The sequence below is a fragment of the Anas acuta genome, chromosome 1 (assembly GCF_963932015.1).
Source record: "Anas acuta chromosome 1, bAnaAcu1.1, whole genome shotgun sequence".
In the NCBI taxonomy this organism is placed as follows: domain Eukaryota; kingdom Metazoa; phylum Chordata; class Aves; order Anseriformes; family Anatidae; genus Anas; species Anas acuta.
The window spans coordinates 144,372,690-144,397,778 of NC_088979.1; the positions used below are offsets into that span (position 1 = coordinate 144,372,690).

A 25,089-nucleotide genomic window follows, 5' to 3' on the forward strand; every position below is an offset into this window, starting at 1 on the left:
ACTTTGCTAGAAAAATTGATCTAGGAAGGGGGTTTATGGTAAGTTTTGCTGGGTTTACTGTTATTAAAGAAGAAGGAGAAAAAAAAAAATGGAAATTCATTGAAATTTATACCTTCTTGGGCTGGGATAAGAATGCATTCAGAATACTTCAGGATCGCAGCTACTCAGACTCACTGATCATCAAGCTATCACCCAAGTGTCACAAAAATGCTATTGATTTAAACTCTCCTCTGGCTACAACTTTTCAAAATTCAGATCTCACCCACTAAGATTACTGAATGGAATTTGAGAGAGGCCAGTAATACCATTTTAAAATTCAGGTGCCTCGTTACTTGGGACAGTTGAGAACAGGAAGCGCATTGTATCTGGAGCTACTTCAGAATCCAGATCACTGTTAAGCTCAGGCTGTCTGAAAAATGAAGACAAATTAAAGAAAATGGAAAGTGATTTCCTGTTCCCTGTGTGCAGAATTACTTCACCAATATTGTGAAAACTATAATATTCGTAACTGCTAAAGTTGTTAACCGAATGTCTTCCAAACTGATGAGGTTTCAGTGAGGTGTAGGAACATCTCATTAATACTTAAATATGGGACAAGGCTGAACTTCTATTTTTGATGACAATTCCATTGCCAAATTTTGGAATATGACTTCTGCAATGCGTTTTTTAAATTAGCATATAAAGCAGAATAAATTAGCCATTTCTGCTCAAGGTTTGTTTCTCTATGAAGGATGGTAGATTATTTTTTATTGTTTTGATTGATACTTCAGAATTGCAGCTAAGAATAGATATATTTATTTCAAGAAGAGGATGATAGATTGGAACATGAAAGAAAGAAAGAAAGAAAGAAAGAAAGAAAGAAAGAAAGAAAGAAAGAAAGAAAGAAAGAAAGAAAGAAAGAAAGAAAGAAAGAAAGAAAGAAAGAAAGGCTTAGAACAGCAGTTTTACCTAAAGAATATTTAGTTTTATCTAATTCTTATTAATAATAGTAGAACATTACATCTGAAAATCTATAGATTCATCAATATTTTCATCCATATTTTGATAGTAAAACTGATCGTTAAGAAAAGATAAATCCAACATTTATTTTCTTTAAATTAGTAAGCAAAACAAAAGACTCTAAGTTCAAGCCGCTGGGTGCTAGCTTGCATGTGTGTAGGATACTAACTGGATTGTCCCTACCACCAGTTTCAATCCATATTTTGTGTCTGCTCTGATCCCATGACAAACAGCAGTAGCACAGCTTGCTCTTTTGTCTTGTGGTTACACCAGACCTCATTAGACTTCTTTATTTTATGGATACACAAGTAAACACTGGTGACTGAATGACTGTGGTGTCTGAGACCTGAGTCAGATCGCTGAACTGTGTCTACAGTGTTATGTGGAGTGGTGTCATGATCAGAAACCTATACCTTGTGGCAGAAAGGTGAGGAATGAATTACCTGCTTGTCTGAAAATTGCTTTTGCTTCTTCCAGGCAAGTAAACGGCTTCTCCAGGGCCACAGTAAGGCAAGCATGAATGCAGCTGTACCCTGGAGCAGATCATTTTTTAACTGTTGTGCTCGGCTCACACTGAGATAAAACCATTTTGTTGTTGTTGTTGGCAGGTACGCTGGTGTTTGAACTTGTGGGGTAAGCAACTCCTTCTTATTCTATGGACTAACAGAGAACACCAGACCAGGCTAGGCTCCATAGTGCATTATGCTCCCTTTAAAAGGGAGAAGAAAACAAAACAAAACAGAAAACATTCCCCTATCTATTGTTTTAGGGTCTCAGAATCAGACTTTTGCCTTGTGTAAATGCGTATCAATGGAAAGAATGTGGAAGGCTGCAGGCTGTCCCCTCCTTCTCCTCTTAGTTTCCCACTTAAAGGCCCAACAGAATCCAGAAGAACAAATCTGTTTCCTATTTTCTGCACAATAGGGATGCAACTCTTAGCTACAGGGAAAGGAAGGGGGAAAAAAAAAAGACACAAAACAAAGTGCATAAGTTCATGAAACAAGCCTCGGCACAAGAGAGACTGCAGCAACTAGAAAACTCAATAGCAGACATATACTGCAATAAAATTTGCCAGATGTGAGGTTAAAGAAGTGGGAGACAGGGGACTTGCAGGACTGCTGTTTTTTCTAACAGTGGTTTCCTGGGTGCCTTTAAGTAAATGAAAGAAACTACTCTTTAGATGGATTTGGTGTTTTCAGTTCCTGATATGGAAAGTCCCATACATTTAGTGTTGCCTCAGATTACCAAAGTGGGGGCAATAACAGCCCATTTGTCAATTCATGTTCCCAGCTCTTCACAAGTACTTTTTTTTTCCCCCTGCCTTTTGTTTTCTGTTTTTATATAACACCAAGGAAAGCCTTGATCTAAATAAGGGTTCTAAACAACAATATGACCCCAAACACCCTGACCAAACTTGGAAGTTAACCCTGGTTTGAGTTGGACCAGATGTCCAACCCAACATAAATTAGCCTGTGGTTCTATGTCACTGCAATAGAAATTCAGTGCTTTTAATAAGCAGACAGGTTGGTCATGAATGTCTGCACATTGTCAAACTGCAGCTTAGGGAACTAGACAGCTTGCTGCAGTTCCTAAAGTCACCTTGTTGGACATTACTCACAGCAACTCCCACATTCATCTTGGGTTCAGCAGGCTCATATATCTGTGTATAGTTGGTGAGCAATAACCCATCTCTCAGATTAAACAGAAGGTGCAGTTAAGCCTATTGCTGATGATACCAAGGAACAGCAAAGGCAATTCGTGAAGGCGATCAGTCACACAGTGAGAGCTAACCCTTTCCTTCTAACTTAGCTTAATTTCCTTTTACGACAAGATTACCCATCTAGTCAAGCAAGGGAAGCTAGCAGACATAATTATTTTGTATTTGCAAGTCCTTTCCAACTTGGGATATTCTATGACCCAATGATTCTCCCCAAAATAGCCAGTAAAGTCACTCAGAATTGGAAAGGCTTTGTGCAACTCTCCCAGTAGTGGCAGAACTGGAAACCTCAAGAAAAATATTTACCCCTTGCAATTAAGGATCTCTGCTGTGTTCAACAGAAGGGGATACTGCATGCATTGCCTATGAGGAAAGTAGAGAACACACTGAATTTGTAGCATCTATCTCATCTCCTATTGAAATAATCAATCAAGCTTGGATTAAATGCTGTGGCTACAGAACTTAAAGTGAGCTTTCTTTCCAGTTAAACAGAAAAAAAATATATATTCTCTTGCTGTATGTCCAAAGAAGGCCCATACCAACCAGCTTTTGTTTGATTATGTTGTTTCTGAACTCGTGAGGATACATGGCAAAGGGCTACAAAAACTAAATGCCTCATATTGCTTAGAGTAGATGTGAAGCAGAAATAGGGAGGTTTGATACATCTGGGTAAGACAGAAATGCAGATCTGAGACAATTATAAATAAGCATCTCAGCCTGGAAGCAGAAAGTTCATTTCTGACATCAAAAAGATTCAACTCCCCAGATGTTAGGTAGGAAAAAAGAAAAAAAAAAAAAAAAAGCAAAAAAGGCTAAAGGGAAAAAAAATAAAAAGCACTGCACTTGCAATGATATTCCGGAACCCCCAGGTTCCTGAATCTAAGGCCTTCACATACTTACCACAATTTTTATAGATGTCATTTTTTTGGGATGTCTGGGTTGCAACAGTGAAAAAGGCTGACATTTAGAAGTATCTGTGAATCTGTATTTTGGAAAAACTAATGTAAGTGTTTGCTAATTAAAAAATAAAATAAAATAAAATAAAATAAAATAAAATAAAATAAAATAAAATAAAATAAAATAAAATAAAATAAAATAAAATAAAATATAAAATAAAAATCTAGATTGCTGGCTTTTAAGATCAGAATACAGAAAAAAGTGTAAAAGTTATAGAAGCTTTGGAAAAAAAAAAAAAAAAAACACTTTCAAATATGAGAATGTTAGAAGATATTAATATGCTAAATCAAACAATGACCAACAACCCTAATTATTCCTTATTCTCTTTTCCTCACATAAGCACACAGATGCCTAACTTCCAGCTACAAGTCTGACCTCCCTCATTATCAAAGGGAAAAAATATCCAAAATGAGCTGCAGAGCACTGCAATACCAAACTAGGTCTCCCAGGGGGAGGTCACTTTTTAAACATGAGCACTACAAACACAATTCAGATTGACTGGAAATCCAGTGTCAGAATTTCAGGCTGACTTGTAGAGTCATGCACTCATGCAGCTACAGACATACTGCTCATATGGTTTTATATTAGGGGACATTTATTTCTGTCTACAAGCTTAAATATACAATCTACAAACTGTCTAGCAGTTTACTGTAACACATTTTTGGTTGTATCTGTTATTATATCCCAAATTTCCATCCCTCACTGCAACATTAGGTTATGGATAACTGAAAATTAAAAGCTCAAGTGACTGTGAAAACTACAAAGAACTTTTTATATCTGTATGACACTGAGAAACTGTTGGTTACTGAGTGACCCTTTATTCTGCTATCACCTCGTTCAGTCGGACACAACTGATTATATCTGTTCTTCCATCTTACATTTGATGAAAGGCAGAATGGAGGAACAAGGAGAACAAGAAAACAGACAGAATAATGACTCTCAAAAGTATATATGGTGCCTTGCAACCCACTATTACCTACTTATGGGAGGATACTGAGACCCATTAGCAAAATGCAGATACTCCTGGAGATAAATATATATTCATCCATGGAATAAGAAAGACCGGAGCTTGTTAGAACATCGTTAGTTCTTGCCAGCAAAGAAATGGATGTGATACATGCACACATTAACAGAAGTAGGCAGGTAATCATACGCTATTTCTAGAGAATACAATCCTCAGGCCACTGGATAAATATGTCAGCAACAAAACCACAAAATTTTAGACACAAAATATTATTCTGAATCACACAATAGCTTTGTTTGATTTGTTCAGACTGGATAGGGCTACAGGAGCCAAAATACCATTCAGAGCTACCTTTTAAATCTTACTATTACATTTTTAAATCTCTTCTTTATTCTCCTATCACCTTTAACAAACAAAGGAACAAAAATAACTTTCCATCTACTATGTGCACTCAACCCTTTGTCCAGCATAAAAGAAATATGCACCTAAATTGACCTATACCCACCCCTTGATGAGAGGCCTTCTACTTCCCTGTAACTTTGACAGAATGCTGCATCCCAAAACTGAATACCTCTCAAATGACAGTGAATTACCCCCATACAGTTCCCTCTCAGGCAATTAGATGCTTTGGTAGCAAATGCAGAACAGACTAGGCTGACAACAAAAATTCCTCTGCTACTCAGTGCTACTGCTTTCTGTTACCTCCCTCGTTAGATAGCAAATTGATTAGAGATGTTAAGCAGGCAGTGATTCACCTGGTTTCCCATCAAGCTACAGATTGTCCATCTGAGTTTAAGTCCCACTGGGTAGCTCCTGTTTCAGGTTCATGGGATACAAAATCTTCATTTTTCTGGGTCTTGGGATTCACAGCTCACTTTCCTACCTGGAGGATTGCTTGCCTTAACGAATGAGAGCAGCAGCACCCCTCATCCCTGTTTCTTTTTTTTTTTTTTTTAATTTTTTGATTTCTCTTGTAGTAACCATGTAGTTGGCACGGTCATAGTTAAACTACGCTTATCGCTACACTCAGTCAATCAGAAATACAAATGTGCACCTAGTGCCACGTAAGATTATAGATGGATGGATCAGAAGAAGAAAAAGGGAGCAGCTCTGAAAGTTCCCCTGTCCTGAGTTACGCCTGCTGTGAACTAATACGGCTGCAAATGTAATACCCATCTATCAATATCAACACTTCAACATGAAAATATGAGAGCCAACACCTTGAAATTATGGGACCACTTCCAATATTTACCTGTTTTTAAACTTAACAACCTTGGCAACGTCTCTTACAAGCATCACTACCTAGTTTAAAAGATCCCTTGTGAGAGAGAACAGCAGTTTAACTGCAGGGAAATACTGAAGTCACTTGGCTGAAGTGAAACTGCAAGGATGGTTTTTGTTGTTGTTGCTGTTGTTTTTGTGTTGGTTTTGTTGTTGTTTTCCCAAAGCAAATGATTCCCATCAGGATTCTTTCTTTTTTCTCCTGAGAATGTTTTTTTTTTTTTTTTTTTTTTTCCATTGTAGTTGCAATTATGAGAGGCATAGATTTTTAAAGAAACATTTTTAAAAAATTACATTTCAGATGTAAAAGAAGGAGGGAATTCCCCACTTAAGAAAGTGCATGAGAAAGATATTTTTATGTATGTGTGTGCATATGTTTATATGGATACACATATATATGAATTTCACCAGCTTTATGAAAGATTTTTGTAGGGTAAGTTGGCTAGAAACCAGCTCTGAAGCAGCTAAAACAGCTGAAATGATGAAGAACAAGGGAAAATTACAGCAAGAAGTTGAAGCAAGAATCGGGCTCTCTTCAGAGCTGCATCCACACTCAAGAGTTTTGGGGTGCAAGGATTGTATGCGAAGCTGTACAATCTTTTTTTTTTTTTTTTTTTTTTTTAATGGCAGGCCAAGCAGCTCTGCCTGCAGGTGGTGGAACACCTCCAGATGTTGCTGTAAGGGCAGCTCTGAGCACATCAGAGAGCACCTCTTCTCAACAGGCATTCCCAACAAGCAGCTGGCAGCCATTTGGCGCAGCTTGTTACAGCAGAGTACCCCAGAGGAGCTAGCGCTTTGTACTGCAGCACTTACAAATGTCAAAGCTGTGCTCGGTACTGCTTTTTACGGTGCAGGAAGGCCCAGAATAACCCACAACCAGACCAAATCCTTTGCCAGCTCCAGCCAGCCCAGTACAAGCAAAACTTTTAGTCTTCTTAGCACCATTATTATTAATAATAATATTCTTGGGCTGTCTGAGACAGCAGGAAAAGGGCGTTTAAGATATCTTTTAAAAGAGACAAGCACACAGCTGGCTGCTAGCAGCAGTGGTGAACATCAAAGGGCCCAAGGCGGAGGCGGGGGCCAGAACCATGTGTGAGGGAGGTGTGTTTGTGGCAGGCCCTGTCCCAGGCAGACGGGGCAGGGGAAACACCACAAAATGATTCAGGAATATGGCTTCAGGATGGAAGAGTGACAACAGAACCGTGGGGAAGTACCATGCTGCACAGGAGAGTCCACAAGGATCTCAGTGCCTGAACAGCATGGAAGCTCACAAGTGTGGCAGGCAGGGCAGCTGCTGAAGAAGGCGAGAGAGCAGGCAATGGACATGACAGAAATTTCGTCAGCCACACACAGCTGGGCAGAAACAAACGATGCCATTATGTGATTATGGGTTAGCCCGAAACAGTGTTAAATGAAGAACCTAAACTAAACTGGGCAGTGAATCAGTGTGTGCGCTGGCAAAATGCTCTTGAGAAGTATAGATACAGCCCTGAGGTGACCTTTATGCCTGTGTTACAGTCCTGCTGGTCTCTGCTTGATCTCTCCTGCTAACAATTTGGGCATACTAAGAGACTGAGAAGATTTAACCCTTTTTGTTACCACAAGTCTGAAGATGGCCTACCCAAAGGCCTACCGCTCCCTTCCCATCCACTCCCCCACCAAGGCACACGTGCAGAACTTTTATCCTTGCGTCCCTTTCTTCCACTGCCCCTAACTCCTCACAGCTTTTGAGTCACGCTAGTTTTACAGCTCTGCCAGAAGCAGCAGCCCAGCTCTGCTGGCAAATAACAGAAGGAAACTCAGCCCAGCCACGGCATGCGCTTCTTCACTTTTATTCTGTACATTTCCACACAAGTCACAATACAGAAAAAGTGTCCAAAAGGAACAGTAACCAGCTCTTGCACTGCATACAGATTTCCTCCTTCCCCCTGTTTAAAATCTCCTTGTTTAGCAACACAGTGATCAAGATAAAGAGGAAATGCAAGAAAATGGGGGAAGAAAATACTTTCTTAGTTAAAAAAAATAATAATAATAATAAATAAATTGAAAAACACTTCCCCCTTCCCATGTCCCCCTTCACTGCTGGTTACCTGGACCCTAATTTTCTGTTAAATGTAGCTTCATTTCATGGGTGCTGCTGTGCGCCTCTGATTCCTTTTGCCAGCTGGCAGCCTCATGACGCACAGCTCCGGGGCATTATGCATGGGGTCAGACAGCATAAAAGAGCCCTTTGTGATGTTATTACTACTCCTGGAACAGATGTAGGTTCAGATAATAGGATATGTACAAATACTGGAACTCTGGATGCCCATGAAATGTTGGCTGAATATGCACATTTATTATTTGGCTTTACTATTCTGTGTAAGGGACTAAACACATTATGGATTCATCCAGATTCTGACCTCTGTCACACCTTGGTTCATCCGGAGCGAATTCAGATCAGGATCTATATTTTATCCTCTACCACCTCTAGGAAACAGCAAGTGAGCATCCATTATATAGTCTGATGGAAACAGCCTTTCCATCTTGAGCCTGTTCATCAGCATCTCTCTTGACCACAGCTCCTTCTTTGATAAACCACAGTCTTAGCCTTGTTCTTTTTTGCAGATGACATCCCCAGCTCTCTAGCTCTTCACTTACTCTTGTCCTTGTTAATCGGTTTTTATCTCTCACTTCCCCAGTGGCCAGAGCAGATAGCAGTGTGAAGGCCAGGGAGTCTTCTCCCTCAGATGTTTGGCTTCCTTCCCTAGAAACATTTTGCATCAACAGACTGCGATGGTGATTTCTGGGTTGTTGGAAAAGCTACTGTGATACCTCAATGGTAGTACAGAGGCAACAGATAGAGGTATTTTCTGAGACAAACCCAACAAGCCCTCACAAATGAAACCCACAGTGCTCAATGAACTCAATATGATGGCATACAACTGCTCTAAAATTCAATAAAATATCCTCTGGAGGGAGGGCCTGAATGCTTTTATTGACTAGACATGTCACCTGAGCACTCTTTACTATTGCAATTAAGTCAACCTAACTAAAAAGCATGGGACAGAGCTACTCCCACTTTCCATCAGGAATTCCAGATGAAGCTGGGTATCATGTGGGAGCAACATTACTAGACACAATGAAAAACTGACGAATGGTTAATATACATAAGTTTTTGGCTATGCAAAGCAACACACCTTACTTGAATGTGTGGTTGTAGGTGGTGGTGTTATCATTCCCATCAGACAGAAAAGGAAACTGAGGCACAGCAAGGTTAAACAACTTCCCCAATAGAGACTCAAAGACAGTGGCAGGAATAAAACCTCAGCCCCTTGATTTGTTACCCTCTGCCCTATTCCTTTAACCACAGTACCTCTGGTGAGATATGCTGATTAATTACAACACACAGTGTTTCCCTATTCTGTGACACGTTCATGTGACACATGATCAGACTTGTAAACTACCATGAAACAGTAACATATCATTAAACATAGTGATCAATTTTTGTATAACCTTTATGTTTTTTAATAAAATAAGAGGTCGATTCTTGCTCAGAATAAATCCCCACTGAGCTAGCAGTGACAGCCTCATAAACCATCTCCAGCCCTTATGTACATTGCAATTTCATTAGCATGCATTTGCAGCCTGATATTTGTATCCATAAGAAAATAATCTTTCCCCAGAACACATTTTGGTTTTTCCCAGTGAAAGGCTACAAAGCCATAGCTGTTGTTAAGAGCTGTGCAGAAGAAAAGTGGCAATAACTGTGGCACAGAGGAAGGCCTGTCGTTTGTAGCAAAATGTTCTGCTCACTGACTCAGAGAGGACACTGAAACCTCCATGGACTGCCAGAAGGTTTGTGTGGGAGACGCAGAACACAAGTCCTCAGCTACATCATTTTCTAGATTTTCCAAAATCATTCAACAGACTCCTGTTTCTAAAAGACTGGCTGCATCCAAAATGACTGGCACAGAGCTTACAGCACAAAATAATACAGATAGAAGAAAAATAACTTTCATTTCCCGCTGTGAAAGCACACTTCACCTTGCAGACACTTCTAGAGAGATGCTGGCAGTCCCAATTTTCTCCATTCCCCTCCGCAATGCACTGCAGGCCAATGGCCAAGTCTAGCAACTCCCAAACCCATCTGGGGAGGGATTTTAACCCTTATTTATGTTGCTTTCCAGTGGAGTTGCAGGACATGGAGCACATGCAGTCCGCAGTGTGAGGGTAGCTGGATGTCACCACAAAGGGCAGTCCAGTGCTGGCTGCTGTGCAAGGTAATAGGTAGGACACCCCACCACCACTGGAGCTGCTGCCCTGCCCCAGCACTAGGAAGAGAAACACACTTGATGAGAAGAGCTTGGAAGAGCCCTTAAGTAAAGAAGGCAGCTCCTACAGGCTTACCAATGTCCTTATGTATTTTAGATTCTGCCTGGCTTGTGGTAGGGTGCCTAGAATACGTAGCCTCCAAAGAGGTGCTACTTTTGCCAGAAAGGTGATTTATGGATTTTTCTGCACATAAGCCACCCCCTTTCCCTAGATCTGTGAGGTGCAGCACTGAGCTAGAGGGATGCGAAGTTCCCAGGGGCCTCTTCAGGCTTTGAAGGCTCAGCCACTTATTTTCTTTTTTCCCAAAGCTGTTTTGTGATCAAAGGAGGCAGATGGAAGAGAATCACTCTGCAGTGACATGCAAATGGAACAGAAGAAAAAAAAAATGATAAGCCTCTGCCGTCTCCCTGTGATTTTTCTGAGATGCAAGCTGAGCAGAAAACAGTGCGGCAGCAAGGCCAGCCATTTCACACCAGAGACCAGCACACTTGCTCGCCAATTGGAAGCAGCTGCCACTTCTTGCGAGTATGTCACAGAGCAGTATGGTCACATTTGCCTAGGCAAAAAATACTTAACAGAAAAAAAAAAAATAGTAGAGGAGGAAAATGACAGTAGACAATCCCCCCCTTTTTCCCTCCCTCCTCCCCCCCCCCCCCCCCAAAAAAAAAAAAAAAAGACTTTTCCCCTCTTCATATTAAAACTAAGCCTGGAAAGGAAGCCTGGAAAGGTTGTAAACAACCCCACAGGTGTGAAATGCCCCAGCCTATCATGCTTCCCATCTGCTTAATCCTGGCACATTACAGTTATCCTCAGAGGTGCCTTTAGTGTTGCATGTCTGACTCACTGCTAGCACAGCAGAATTTTATTATTCCTACCCATGTTTGGGTGTGGTCAGAGGACATCCAGCCATCTGTGACACTGGTCAAGCAAAAGTGTCCCAGAGGCAAACAACTGAGCAGGGTTTTGACCTTTCCATCAAAAATCAAGGTAACATGAGTTAAGGAAAAGTGCAGTGATAGAAGAAGCAAAGACTTCAGTGAAAAGGGACTGAAAAGGACAAAGTAGAAAAAAAAAAAAAAAAAAGAGCATTCGAGATGATTTTAAATCAAATTTAAATAAAATTATGTTCCATTTCCTTCCTGCCATTAGCTGTCAGCAAACGCACTTCTTTTCTTAGCTTTGACATGAACGTGCTGCTCCCTTGTGCTACGGAGATAGGGACACTGTCACAATGGTGGCAAAACCACAGGAGAAAACAACTCACAGCTGCACCCAGCTCCTATTAAACGTAACAACAGTTGTCCCATTCTGATCAAGAAAAAAAAAAATGGTTCTGGGAAGAGGTCTGAAATGGAGAACAGTAGAGAGAAGACAGCAATTTGCTTTGTGGCCTGTAGTAGTCGTATCTTTTGATGTGGCTTTGTTTACATTAATTTACAAGCAAAACCTTTGATATGGCTAAGGAAAAGGGAGAGGTGATGTGCATCTTGTATCACCTCATGAGGCCTCAAGACTTGCAAACAGAACAGTGAGCCCCAGAAGCTTGTGTGGTGATCCCAGTGGGGGCAGGAACAAGATGCCCCCTGCATAAGGATGACATAAATATTGGGAGCAGTGAGCTTGGAGAAGAAATAGCCCCTTCTCACATTATTAAAAGTGGATAAGTCTGATTATGGTGCAAAATTGCTCATTACAGTGATCTTCAACAACTAGCACTGCAACTCTGCCCAGAAAATAGCAATGACTATGGAATCCATTCTGTAGGGTCCCCATTCCCAGGGTCCAGCTTAGTTTTACTTTTCTAATCTTGCCTTCTTTCATTTCCTGTGTTAATAGCTAATAATAATAATAATAATTAATAACAATAAAGAGAGAGAGAGAAAGAGAAAAGGAAAAAAAAATCCTAGAAAAGGCAGACTATCCATTAGAGCCAAACTAGCCAAGTAGAAATTGTTAATGTCTGTTGAATCATGCTCAAAACCTTCTTGAGTTTCTCCTCCATACTTACAAACCTAACTGGTTTCTACAGTTCCCAGACAGGACCTATGTTCCTGAATACCTGTAGGAACAGGGGCTGTGTTCTCCCTTTGCTTGGCCACAAAAAAGAAAAAAAAAAAAAAAAAAGTGATAATTGAAGGTCGTTAAGACAGTTGGAACCAGAAGGTCATTTTTCTCATTAAAATAAAGGGTAAGGCTAAGAAATGAATTGCGGCTGTGTTTCATGCATTAGCAGTTAGCTAATTGCTGCAGCACTTGTCATAATGGAGCACCAGATTGGCACCACGCACACTTTGCTGAGTGGTAGGTTACACATCAAGCATCCTCCTAGACAGGGACTAATTGAAGAGCCAGGTGTTACACTCTGCCCGCAAAAGGAGGCTGGTCTAGATGAAGCAATTACATATGTAGTACTGTATTGCTAAAACAAATAGTGCTTATTTCTCGCATGTCAAATTGCTACAGCTTCCATGTACTTTGTATATGAGAGCTGGAGCTGTTAGCATACTTGGGAACTCTGAAATAGCATTCCCAAATCAGAGTTCTGTCTCTAGTAGATGAGGACAAAATAATATAAACCATTTTCTGAAGATTGTCTGTCATTTGCTCTCGCAGGTATTCACCTTTTGTATGTCTGTGTCAAGAGAATCACTGCTGCCTTAGATTCAGATTCCCCAAATCTCCTCCACATAAGGGAGGCAGGATCATAAGCTGAATGATTTAAAGGGCTAAGTATAAAATTCTTTTCAGAATTATAGATGTGTTTATGTCAAAACCTGCTTTTGTTGCAAGGCACCCCCCACTTAGACTTCTTAGAAGAAGACGTGCTACATCAGAATGAGGAATTTTAAAACAAGCTGCTTGTCTTCCCCACTCCCTAGGTAACTGAATACATGTGTACTGCATAGGATAGATTGTCTTAAAAAAAAAATAAAAATCTGGGAAACAAGAAACTGCAGCTGAGATTGGAATGTGGCACCTTATAAATAAGGCAGGAGACAAGATGCACTCTGATGGCTGAACACAGTAAGGTTATTCAGCTCTAAGCCTGCCTAATCACTGAAGTCAAATGTAATGAAGTTACTGGCATGATCAAGGCCTGAGGGAGGAATTTTCCCCCTTTGCAGTAGCGGCACCATAGGCAGGCCAGGAAATCCCTTGGCCAAGGTAGGGGGCACTGCGCCAGCACATAACTACGGGGGGCAAGAGAATGCTGCTTTCTGTTGGCACCGTCCTGGCCAGGGGTGCTGGAAATGTGCTGGGGAAAGAAAGGGGGGCCCCTGAGCTCTGGTACCTACAGAGGGCTTCAGGCAAGGCAGTCAGAAGCAGCACGGTGCCCCACAGCATAGCTTGGAGTACACTTAGCCACAGTCACTGCTTTGACTGCCGGGTAGCTTATCCCTCCCAAGCCAACTTTGAAAGAGAATTGTAAGTGAGGAACTTCCCAGGTACCTATAGCCCACTTTTGGGCAGCCTAAGCAAAGCTGGTGCAGTCTGTTGGCATTGGTAATGCCTCAGCAAATGCTGGGACATGTTGCCCCTCTGTATAATCTGTTTGCCCTGAGTGCTGGGTTAGGTTATAACTCCTCTTGAAGCATTTCCACAGTGCAGCCATGCGCTGCCTCTGGCACTTCCAAAGGGAGTTAAAGCTCTGAAGCTCAAGACCCATTCTCCATATAAAATTCAGGTCTTCATCAATATGCTGGCAAGTCACTTTTGGCACATTACTGAGTCTCCATTGCAATCAACCGATCTTGGCAGGCAGCTCTGGGATTTAAAAGCTGTAGCTATCCATTACTAAGAAAAATAGTTGTCTGCATTGTTGCTAAGAAAGCAAAATGAAAAGATGAGTACCACCGCAGTGAACCTGTAACACTATGTCCTGTAGCTTCACAAGTATCCAGAAAGGCACAGATTTATGGTAAGCTCTTTTAAAGACTGCTGAAATAATTGAAGGTACTCACATTTGATTGTTTAGATTAATTAGGAAGCAAACAACCCAATATTGTTTTGGCTCAGATTTAGGCAGGAAAATAAAGGGAGGAAATAATGTCTGATGAATGGAAAAGAACAGATATAATGGAAAAAGAAATGTTACTTTCAACATGGTAGAAGAGCTGTTATACAGAATTTTAAACTCCATTCTTACAAAGTACTCCTCCATGGATGTTAAGTCTGATGGAAAAGAAGCAAAAAAATGGGGGAAAGAAAATTACACACTCATATAGATCTGCAGGAGAACTGCTTCCCTTTTGGAGGGAAATGCAAGAACGGAATTGTCCTTGGAGTGATTGCAATGCATTCATGTTTCCAGTACATCCATAAATTTCTTGAGTACCATTAAACACCTGCAAGATTAAGGCTACTTAAGGCTACCAATGTACCATGCCCATGTCATAGTTTTTGCCCAGACAGATCTCCTCCACATGTTGACAAACTGGAACACATAAACACACCCCATAGTAGGTATCTGGGTTGGCTGAAAAGAAAATAGCTACCTTCCAGGTGAGGTTGTGCGTTACTGATTTTCATTACCATGCATGTCACTGTCACAGAAAAATAATAAGTTTAAAAAAAAAAAAAAAAGACAAAAATGAGCAAAAGAGTACAAAACATACTGCTAAAACAGAACTTACACTTCCATACCACCAGGAAAAAAAAAAAATAAATCTATTCATCTACAACAGCTTCATCTCTGCAAATACAACTGGGAAGATCGATGGCAACAAACATTGGTTTTGTTCTATTTTCTTTGTGCCTATAGTGCTTCTATGTGATGGTCCTTATGTAGCAGGGGACATCTCATGTAGTCAGAAATCCAGGCTACAGCATCATGAGTGGAGACTGAGCAATTCCATGTCTGCTGGAGAAAAGGAAGGGTGACAGGTGTCAGTAAAAACATCTGCAGACATCTTAAAGTGTAAAACCATGGACAAGCCACCATGTGAAATGGTGAAAGAGCCACTGGACTCTGAGGTACATTCTGCAAGCCAGTGCAAATATTTGCCTTGAACTCCTGTCTTATATGAGTCATTCAGACTCACACCTCACACTATTGAAGGATGCTATAATTAGTGAGAAATGTATGACACCATCGTGCCTTGGAACACATAAATATATTTCTAGCACTGAAGTGTGAAATAATAAAAGTAACTGATGCTATTAAATAACAAAAGTAAGTTTATTTTATCAACATTATAAATACTTTATTTCCCTCCATTTTACTCCAGAATGAGATAGTCAAACCAGTACAATGGAACAGTTCAGGAGCTCCTCAGTTCTACTGAAAAGGGTCCCCTTTAATAACAAATTAAAATGGAAAATGACATTTTGTCAGTCCGGCAACCTCAGTAGCTGAGCATCCCTAGGTACTTTGTCATTCAAATGGCAGAGTTCTAAAAGTGTGCATGAGTCTATATATATGCATACTGATATTCATAAATATACATATATATAGCAATATACACACATAAATAGACACAGCCACAGACAATTTTAGTAAATCGAAATGTTTTACATGTAATTTAAGTGGGCTCCCAGCTGCATGCTGAAATTTGGGCCCTGCACAGTGTAGGCACAATGATACTGTACTAAGATAAGCCCCCAGTGCTCAAGAGATTCAATATGTATGTGTCACTGTTAACTGCTGCAGAGCCACTTGTGGTGGCTGTCCAAAATTGAGAATACAGTAGCACTGGGGAAGGAGTAGGAAATAACCCTGCAGTATCCTGGCCCCAAGCTCTATCCCTTAGTGAACCACTCTCTGATATCCCTGGCTGTGTGTGAGCCATCACAGAAAAAAAAAGTACATGCTCTGTTATCTACATATACAATAGATTGCCAGTATCGATGCATTACTTGTGCAGTGCTTTGGGACACCTTGAATATTAAAAGGCACTACATACAGCCAGCTCCTCTCCTATCTCCAGTGCTGGGGTTTAATTTTTATCACGCAGTAACTGCCTCCTACCACATATACACAGCAGGAAGCTTTCCAGAGGCATGACCACCTCACTCTGATCATAGCATGGCACTCCAGCTGCCAGGGGAGAAAGCATGCCAGGCTCTGTTGTGTGCTCCAGTTCCTTTCAGCAGCCTGAATGGCACCAAGGAGCTCGGGAAATCTGACCATTCCTGACAAGCTGCTCCAGATCCAGTCCCTGCTGTGGGCACCCCCCACAGAAGAGGGATGCATCACCGAGGGAAGGACTACTGGAGATGGAAAGGGATTGGACCTGGCTTCATTGTAACAATTTGCACGTGGCCTCTGGAGGCTACCTGTGATCAGAGCAAGCCTTTATTGTTCCACCTTCTTCATGGGATTTCAGGATGAGGGAGCTGCAAGGTGCTCTCTCAGCATCCTCTGCTTAGGCCCCAGTCTGGCCTCAGCACAGGACGGAATCCAGCCCCCGGTATCGTTGAAGCTTCCTTGGTTTCTTACATCAGTAAAACAGCAAAAAGATACAACTGATACTAATATCATTCATATTTTTAGTCAAATATATAGAAATATTACAGTGTTGTCTTTCCTCACAGCTGGGAAATGATGCAAGGCCTACTATGAAACCACAGCATGAGGATCTTCCTTATGCAAGTTTCACATACACAAAAATTATACTCTGATGTTTTAACATTTGCCAAATTCTGTTCTAATATATACACCTTTGCCACAAGCCCCTGGATTATTATCAAGGGAAGGAATTTGGCTTTCATATTTTATTTTTTAAACAAGAAAGGTAAAGTAAAGATAGAAAATAAGACAAAATACATTTCATGTCACCATTGATCTATAGATTACAAATATATATAGTTTCCTTCCAGAGGAAGAAATACTAAAGAAATATTTTGCTCATATCAAATGAACTTCTGAAAACTGAAAAAAAATTAATAATATATATATATTTTAGCTCTTCCCTTTCTACCACAACAATCACTCTTGTCAAGAAAGAAAGGAGGAGAGAAAGGAGAGAAGGAGGGAGGGACAGAGGGAGAGAGAGAGAGAGAGAGGAAGGTAGGAAGAAAGGAAAAAGAGTGAAAGAGAAGAAAAAAAAATGAAAAAGAAAAAAGAAATAAGAAAAAAAAGAAAAAGAAAAAAAGGAGGCAGGAAGGAAAGAAGGGAGGCAGGGAGGGAAAGGAAGGGAAGGAGAAAAGAGAAGGGAGAGAGGGTGGGAAGGAGGGAGGGAAGAAAAAAAGGAAGGAATCTCATTCATTTCATTTTTACAACTTCTAATGAGGAAGAAGAAAAACTTATCTGAATAATGACCTGAGTTATTTCCATGGTTTCCAAATTGCATGTAATCCTGATGATCACCATCTAATGGAGACCTTCCCCTAGCGATGCATGTGAAACCAAACACCATTGGATCTTTCAAAACAAACAGCAAAGCAAAATTCAAAAATCTATTGCAAGAATTATGCCAAAAGTGGGCCATGAGGATCTTCATAAGAACTGAGCAAAGTGGAAGCTCTGCTATTTCTGGCAGCTGAATTGTCTTTAGCGATTGAAAACCTGAAGATGAACATTTTACGTATGTCTGTGTATGTCTGCTTTTTCTTCTTTTGTGGTTATAATCTTTGAGGTAAAACAGAGAACAGACGAGTACAGTAGACACAACTGGCCTTTATAGTGGCTAAGCAAGTTTAAGTTTCCAAGTCTATAGAAAGTAATGAGGCAAAGAGCTGCTGCCTGTCCTTCTCCAGGGGGAGATCCTCTCTTTAGAACTTTGTTCCCCATCCCTTGGGGAATCAGGTAGTTTACAGGCTCAGCCAGAGGAGGTTTTCCTATTCCCAATATGACCAGGGCAGTGCCTGTTCATTTGTTCATGGCTGACAGATAGCCTTCCAGGTTTCCTCTCCTCATCGTAAAACCCATCTTGCCAGAAGTAAAAATAGCTATCAGCTTTTAGATTGGTCTGAAACCTGAGCAAACCCAGTTGGTTATTATAAGCTCAACGGTGATGCAAGAAACCTTAGGGGTAGATTTCTGCTCTGTCATACAATGCTTTATATTCCATATAACTCCTTTCCAATCAAACGCCTGTCTCATGAGAATACCGTAACCACATACCCAGCAACAATGAGGACATTAGATTTTGTTACTGCTGTAAATTTAACTGTGTCCCACACCCTAGAAAACAAGGCAATAGGCAGAATTCTCTCCAACAGTGAGAAAACTCCCCAGTGATTGAACACTGAGGAAGCAGCTTCTGATGGGACAGCAAGGGAGGGAACACAGCAGGTAAAAATGTTTTTTCCTAAGGGCATCCAGAGCTCCTCAAAATTTCTGCTACTGCCTGACCATTTGTGAAAACACAGAGATAACAGGTACTATTTAACTGATGACAAGTGAGATGAATGGGAGAATTAAAGGTATGCAGGAAAATATAGGGATGGAGGAGGGCCTGGCTTGTTGTTTTAATGTCCCAGTTAGTTTGGTTCCCCCACACCAACTTCTCTTTTTTCTTTTTCTTGTTTTTTAATAAATTGTACAGATGAACATGGGAGAAGTTCATGCTACTTGCTGGAAGCAATAAAGGTAAATTTCCGTGGCCCATGGATTCCACAGACCTTTGAGAGTCCCACCTCATCCATCATGGGCTATCTTATGGAACCTAACTGTTCCGTGGCAAGACTCAGTAGCCCTTAGAAACTGGTGGCATGTCCTCAGATATTTTCCACAAGAGCAAGAGACACGTTGATTCCATCAGCTTCTTCCTCACACGATGCCCAAGTGCTCAGGTGCAGCCTTGCTATTTCCAAGGATTCTCTTTGCCGCTTTCGGACATCAGACTGCTGTCTCCAGATCCTCATGGGGAACCATTTGGTAGTTCTGTCGACTCTCCAGGTAGGAGGCCAGATCTGGGTCACCAGCTTGCTGAGCCCTGTCACGAGGGGTCTTACCCTAAAACAAAGAAAGATGAAGAAAAAGTCTTGTGCCAACATATTTAGAACAGATGAAAGCGCGACCCAGAGAAATTACTACAGGAAGTACAGAAGTACATCCAGAGAATTTACTTATTTTCCCAACAAATAAAGTTGGTATCAAGTCAAGTTTTTCTATGAGAGTCATGAGATTCTGAAGATTTTCAAAATCCTTGTGTGGTTTAGAACAAATAATTCAGCTCTATAAGGACATGCTATTTGATACCTTGCACAGAAGGACTCACATACTGGAAGGATCTCAGTTTTCATTCAAGGGCTATAGTCCCTCTGTGAATGAATATAATGCAAAGTACTGTGGATAACACTTGAAAAGCATACTTCACAAACTACGCACAATTTTACTAAGGATGTGGAGAGTGAGATTCCTAACATTTGAGATGAGCTCAATGTGGTTCATTCTGTCTCATGTCAAAATTTTTTATTTTTCAGTGCATCACTTTGCTATTCTGTTATCCGAGCTACCCTAAGATTACTGTCGAATTGGACAAACCGTCTTGACCATGAACCATCAAAAATATTGAAAACACATTAATTTATCTCCACAAAACCATTCTTGCTTCCTGGATTTCTGCATAGATGAAAATTAACAACTTAGTAGCCACTTATCTGGATTTTAGATGTTGCAGAAATTATCTTTTACAATGTATAGTACTCTTATATGAAAAAGTGATGATCTCTCTCTGGTTTATAGGCTACTCCATAGAGCATAACATGGAATTTTTTGTCTTGTTGCAGTGAAACTGCTTCTAATTCTAGAATCCAGACATCCAACCAATTCTCAGATACTGGTCACAGGTCTGTTATGTTTAGAAATGCCAGAGGGGCAGCTTCTGTACCATGTTCCCAAGCGATCAGATTGTTGTATTGAGAGGCTGTTCCTAGGATTTATTTTTTCCCAGACATCTTCCTCTGCTAAGCTTACACGGAGAGAGGGTTGTGGTTAGTTTTGCATTAATAAACACGGGGGCAAGTGAGGGCAGTAGATGATGGTTAGCCATCCTCACAAAGCAAGTCAGCCACAACAATCAAGCCTTACAGACACTATGCAATCAAAAACCAAGACTCCCCCAGGTGGTCCCTGCCCACAGGCCTCTCTTTTGACCACACAGGAGAAGGATGCTGCTGTGCCATGGAGATGCCTCATTCACACCCAGCACACTGAATAGTTTGAGGCCAGGCTCTCACTATAGTGAAGATGACCCATGTTGGGGACTGAACTGAAGTCTCTTGTACTTGTTTCAATCAATACAGTTTTCTAAATAAAAATAGCTTGCGTAAAAAAGAGCTGCTCTTGGCACGCACAAGGAAGCCTCAATCATGCACACAGCAGGGACGGATGCTGATCAGTCTCGCTTGGCTGCAGTGTTTTATAACTGGTCGACTGGGCTGGGTTACCTTGGAGTCCGTCTTTCTCAGCGAGGCTCCCGCATCCACCAGGAGCTGGCAGATGGCACGATGGCGCTGGCAGGCTGCCTTATGTAATGCCGTCTCACCCCTAGACCAAAGTACAGAAACCAGCAGTGAGATGCATCCCACCAATGTACATTTATGAAGTATAAGGTGCGATGAATAGATGATGTATTTCTGCAAAGTTGCATTTTGCCAGCAGAGGTGGACTTGTACCCTCTCTCCCTTACCATCTACATCGTTTGATTCAGTAAGAAAACTTGTAATGCACAAATTGCAGGTGGAGAACTTCTGAGGAGTGGGAAAGAAACATGCACAGATTTTTTATATTCAGAGAGCTGAATGTCACATTCCCATCCAACCAGCAGTTCTGTTAACTGCTCCAAAGGCAAACCAAAGACCTTATTTCACAGTAGGCTAAACTGTAACAACATTTTTTTCTTCCTACTATTTCTTACCTGAGCCTCTTTCTTGGAGGCATAATAGAAAAATCATGTCCATCAAAGCCATGACAGCTACCTTTGCTGCCCTGGTTCTGACACCTGGCTCTCATGGATATATGAGAGGAGTTTTGTGGGTTTGTTCTCTACCATTGGACTAGTAAGCTACTAGAGAAGCTTGAACACATGCTTTTCAAAACAGAAGGCTGTGTAGTCAGTGCAGGTTTATTGCAAAGCTCCTCAACTCAGGCCAGAGCTACATGTAACAGGATTCTGAGGCTGGCTGTGCTAACAAGGTTAAAAAAGTCTGTCCAGCTTTGACTAGAAAGAAGAGGAGGTATGCTTTGCGTGGGTTGCAAGTGGTGTCCATAAGACTAGTGTCAAACAAGAACAGCTGTTACATATCCCCTAAAATAACAAATGACAAGAATTGCCTTTAGTAGGGCAGATCTTGCACATACCTGACCAGAAAGGAATTTCAGTCTCAATCCTTGACAGGGCAAGTTGAAATATTAATAGGCAACATTGCAATGAATTTCTCTCTGCTGCATGAGAGCTAAATTAAGAATGGGGTGCTACCTGATTTCACACCAAGGATCAAAAGGCAAATTCATGCTGGCACATACAGGTTGAACCTTCCCTTTTCAAGAGTTAGGAGTAGAGGAACCTTTGTAAAGGGAATCCCTCGTAGCTATATCCACTTGAACTTTATTTCAGTGTCTGTGCTATTACAACTGCTTGAGGAGAAGCAGGCAGTCCATCTAGACTCCATCACCCCTGATGGAGTCTTGACTTTTGGAATTAATCCTTCATGTTGGTACCTCAGCTACTAGACTCTGGAAACACTGAAGCACAATGCTGGACTTGTATCTCTCTAGAAAGACTGATGAGTAATGGGAAGCAATAGAGAGGAAAACCTTTTTGGAGCTCAAGAAACATTTGTTTTAGGCCAGAAAGCCATATGTGTTGCTGCTGTTGTTTGTGTTTGGGGGGAGGGGGGAGGGTTATAATTGATTGTTTTTGAAGAGATGTGCCACTATGAAAAATGAGAGACGTCTGCTACTGTAACACATGTATTGAGGAGATAGGGTAGATTGTACTTACGTTTCACTGTCTGTCATGTCCAGTAATTCAGATGGACCTGCAAAAGACAGTCAAGTATGTCACGTAGCATTTGTTTGCATGACTTGAGGAGCACAACTATCAGGAGAAAATATTCAGTGCAAATATGTAAAAGAAACCAACTGAAAGCTCAATTAGCACACATATGCTAAACTTCAAGGTAATGTTTGCACAAGCCCTTGCACTAGCAAAATTCTGAATGCACAGTCACTGCTGGAGTGTCAGCGTCAGAGAGGAGCAGCCTCTAAATTATACTGGAAATGAATATTCATGGATTTTATTTTCTCACTCTTCACCTTGCTCAATTAAGTGGTTCACATAAGTACAGCGCATTGAAAATGCTGATATACTGGAAACCCTGATATAAAACAAGTTAAAATCTATTGTTAGTATTAGACGGAAAATGTCATTAGGAAGTTGAAATTAGCCAAATTCTGTTGTGAATGACATCCCTGTGCTACTTCATTTAATAGCACTATACAGAATGTAGATCAGGGTGGAATATTCCCAGCGGTCTTTATATTGATATGCAAATCCTGTACTCTACTGGTCAGCAATGATCAGGAAAGTAAGATTAAGAAAAATAGAAAAGATTTTTGTTAAGTGGGACAAAATAATTCATTTACATTAATGTCCTTTTGTTCTTGATATTCACTGCAGGCAGATGTTTATAGCAGTAAATTCCATCATTGAATCACAGCGATATGGAAAAGCAAGGATCTAGATTGCATTCTAAAAAAGAAGAACTTTTTCCTTTGCAGTCTGCTTTATTATTCTTCTCTCCACTGCTCTGGAGCATAGTGCCAGATGGTATGGGGCAGTTAGCAAGGGGAACAGTGAAACTTTATAGAAATTTTACTTCTTTTTCATGAATATTTCTCTTCATCACAGTGTGAGTTTCAGATTCAAGGGTCCTCAAGCTTACAGCAAATCTCACCTGAAACTGAGGAATTTCACACTATTTACTTACAAAGACCTACACACAACTTCTCTTCACTTATTTCACTGAATATGTGTTGAAGTGGGTCAGTGCTGTTTGTCTCTCCCTCGCTCCTTTTACAACATATACAGGCAGTATTGTCAGGGAAGCTGGCTGCCATAGCTCCTGGAACTGCAGATAGCTCCTTACCTTTATATTCCACCATTCTGTGAAAGAGGTGGTCAAAAAAACTAGCACGCCTAGTCCCCAGGGCACAGTGCACCTGCATGCCTACTATGGCAGTTCTCCAAGCTCATTAGCCTCTCTCCTTTTTTAAAACACAGTGCATTCTAAAGAAAATCATGTTCAAAAATAAATGATTCCCCATGGCTTACTACAACACCACATCCCACAGGTGGGTAACAAGGAATGACCTGCGATGTTAACTTAATAATAGTCTATTTCTGTTCATAGATGGGACAATGAAGGTTGTGATGCAATGGTAGAGCACAGTGTCTGGACTGGCTGCATTGGGCATAGAGGTACTTACCACGGAAAGTTGAGAAAAACAGAAAAAAAAAAAAAAGGTTAAAACATTAGGAGTAAAGAAGGAGATAAGTTAGAAGAATATGATCTGAGAGAACAGAAGAGCCAGAGCAGAGCAGGTCTGGTGAGACAGAAAACCAAGGATAAAGGAAAACCGGTCAGGAACAGGAAGAAACAGCGACACTAGGTCAGAGGAACCAAGTGCTGAGGACTGAGTGGGCAGTCCATGAGTACAAACCTAAGCAGGTGCCACGTACAAAAAGGGCTCTCCAGCAAACTGTTCCAAATAAAGCATCTCATGGGAGCAACCCAGTTCCATGCCAGACATACTTAAGACCTAGATAGTGGGGTTACTTAATTTGCAGCAACATCCAGAATTTGTTCATTTCATTCCCTCTGCTCTATCTCTGAAATTAGATGGTTCCAACTCACACACAGTCTGATCTGTGCCCCGCACTTCTTTATTTTATTTTTGCTTGTGCTTCTCTTAAACCATCTCACGCCCTCCTCCTAATTCCCTTTCCCCTCTCTTTTGGACCTCATTTTTACATCAGTCTCCCTGGCGCTGCCAACCGACCATTCCAAATCCCCCTCTGCCCTGGGACAAAAGCTGCACAGATGTGGGAAGGGCTGGCACTGGGAAAGCTAACAGCACTGTCATCCTGGCCCAGCAGGGAGGCGGCTGTTTTACTCTAGGACAAGAGGCAAAGAAAGAAAAGGGGACCAAGGCGCAGAGAGAGAGAGGACAAAATAACCCCATAGAAATCCGGAAGGGAAATGCATGAGTGAGATTTCTATCAAGGAAAGCAGCAGGGGGGGAAATAAAAACAAAAGATAGAAATGTGTGGAGAGGTGGAGGGAGAAAAAAAGAAAAAAAAAAAAAAAAGAGAGAGAGAGAGAGAAAGAGAGAGACATGGGGACTAAAGAATGGCAGGATGGGGACACAGGGGGAGAAGTTCGCATGAAAGGAGCTGAAAAGCATGACGCACTGAGGGGAAGCCCAGCTGAGATCACTTTCTTCCCTTAACATCTCTGATAGACTGTCTGTGTAGAATTATTAACTTTTTTCCTTCTCTCCTTCTATCCTCTTTCACTCCATTAAAGCCCCTCTCCAATTTCTCAGGAGGCAGAGCAGCCTAAGCTGGGGATGGGAGGAGGGAAGGGAAGGAGAAGCAGCTGCCCTTTAGCTGAGCTCACTACAACATAAAAGAGAGGCAAAATGACCATATTTCTGAGGCATTTCCAAAACATACAGCACCATGCAGTACAAAAGGCCTCCAGGCCTGCAGCACACCCTGCCCTCTCCAATGGAGGTGGTTACAGCTACCCCCAGGAGACCCACAACTATTAACCCCTGCCAGTCTCTTGTCTCGTCAGTCCCTCCTTTGTAGAACTGAGGAAGGAGTGAATTTACCTTAAACAGCAATGTCTTCCATTAGCAGCATTTCTGGGTGTTTATCTATCAAAAACCTCTTCGGTC

The 25,089-nt window shown here is 41.2% G+C and overlaps 1 protein-coding gene across 9 annotated transcripts in view; it reads right to left on the minus strand.

Moving 5' to 3' along the window:
- Nucleotides 1-11,717: 11,717 nt before the first annotated feature.
- Nucleotides 11,718-25,089, minus strand: part of DGKI (diacylglycerol kinase iota) — a 216,247-nt gene continuing 202,875 nt past the window's right edge. For 5 of the 9 annotated variants that reach the window (XM_068662783.1, XM_068662772.1, XM_068662814.1 and 2 more), the window contains 3 exons: nt 22,127-22,163; nt 20,571-20,670; nt 15,133-19,134 (listed from right to left, as the gene is read on the minus strand). In XM_068662783.1, the coding sequence (XP_068518884.1) occupies nt 19,018-19,134; nt 20,571-20,670; nt 22,127-22,163 (254 nt within the window). In that variant the 3' untranslated portion in view covers nt 15,133-19,017. Of the gene's footprint in view, nt 15,094-15,131; nt 19,135-20,570; nt 20,671-22,126; nt 22,164-25,089 lie in introns of those variants that run through there. The other 4 variants (XR_011090225.1, XM_068662793.1, XM_068662842.1 and 1 more) reach the window with 4 other exon arrangements.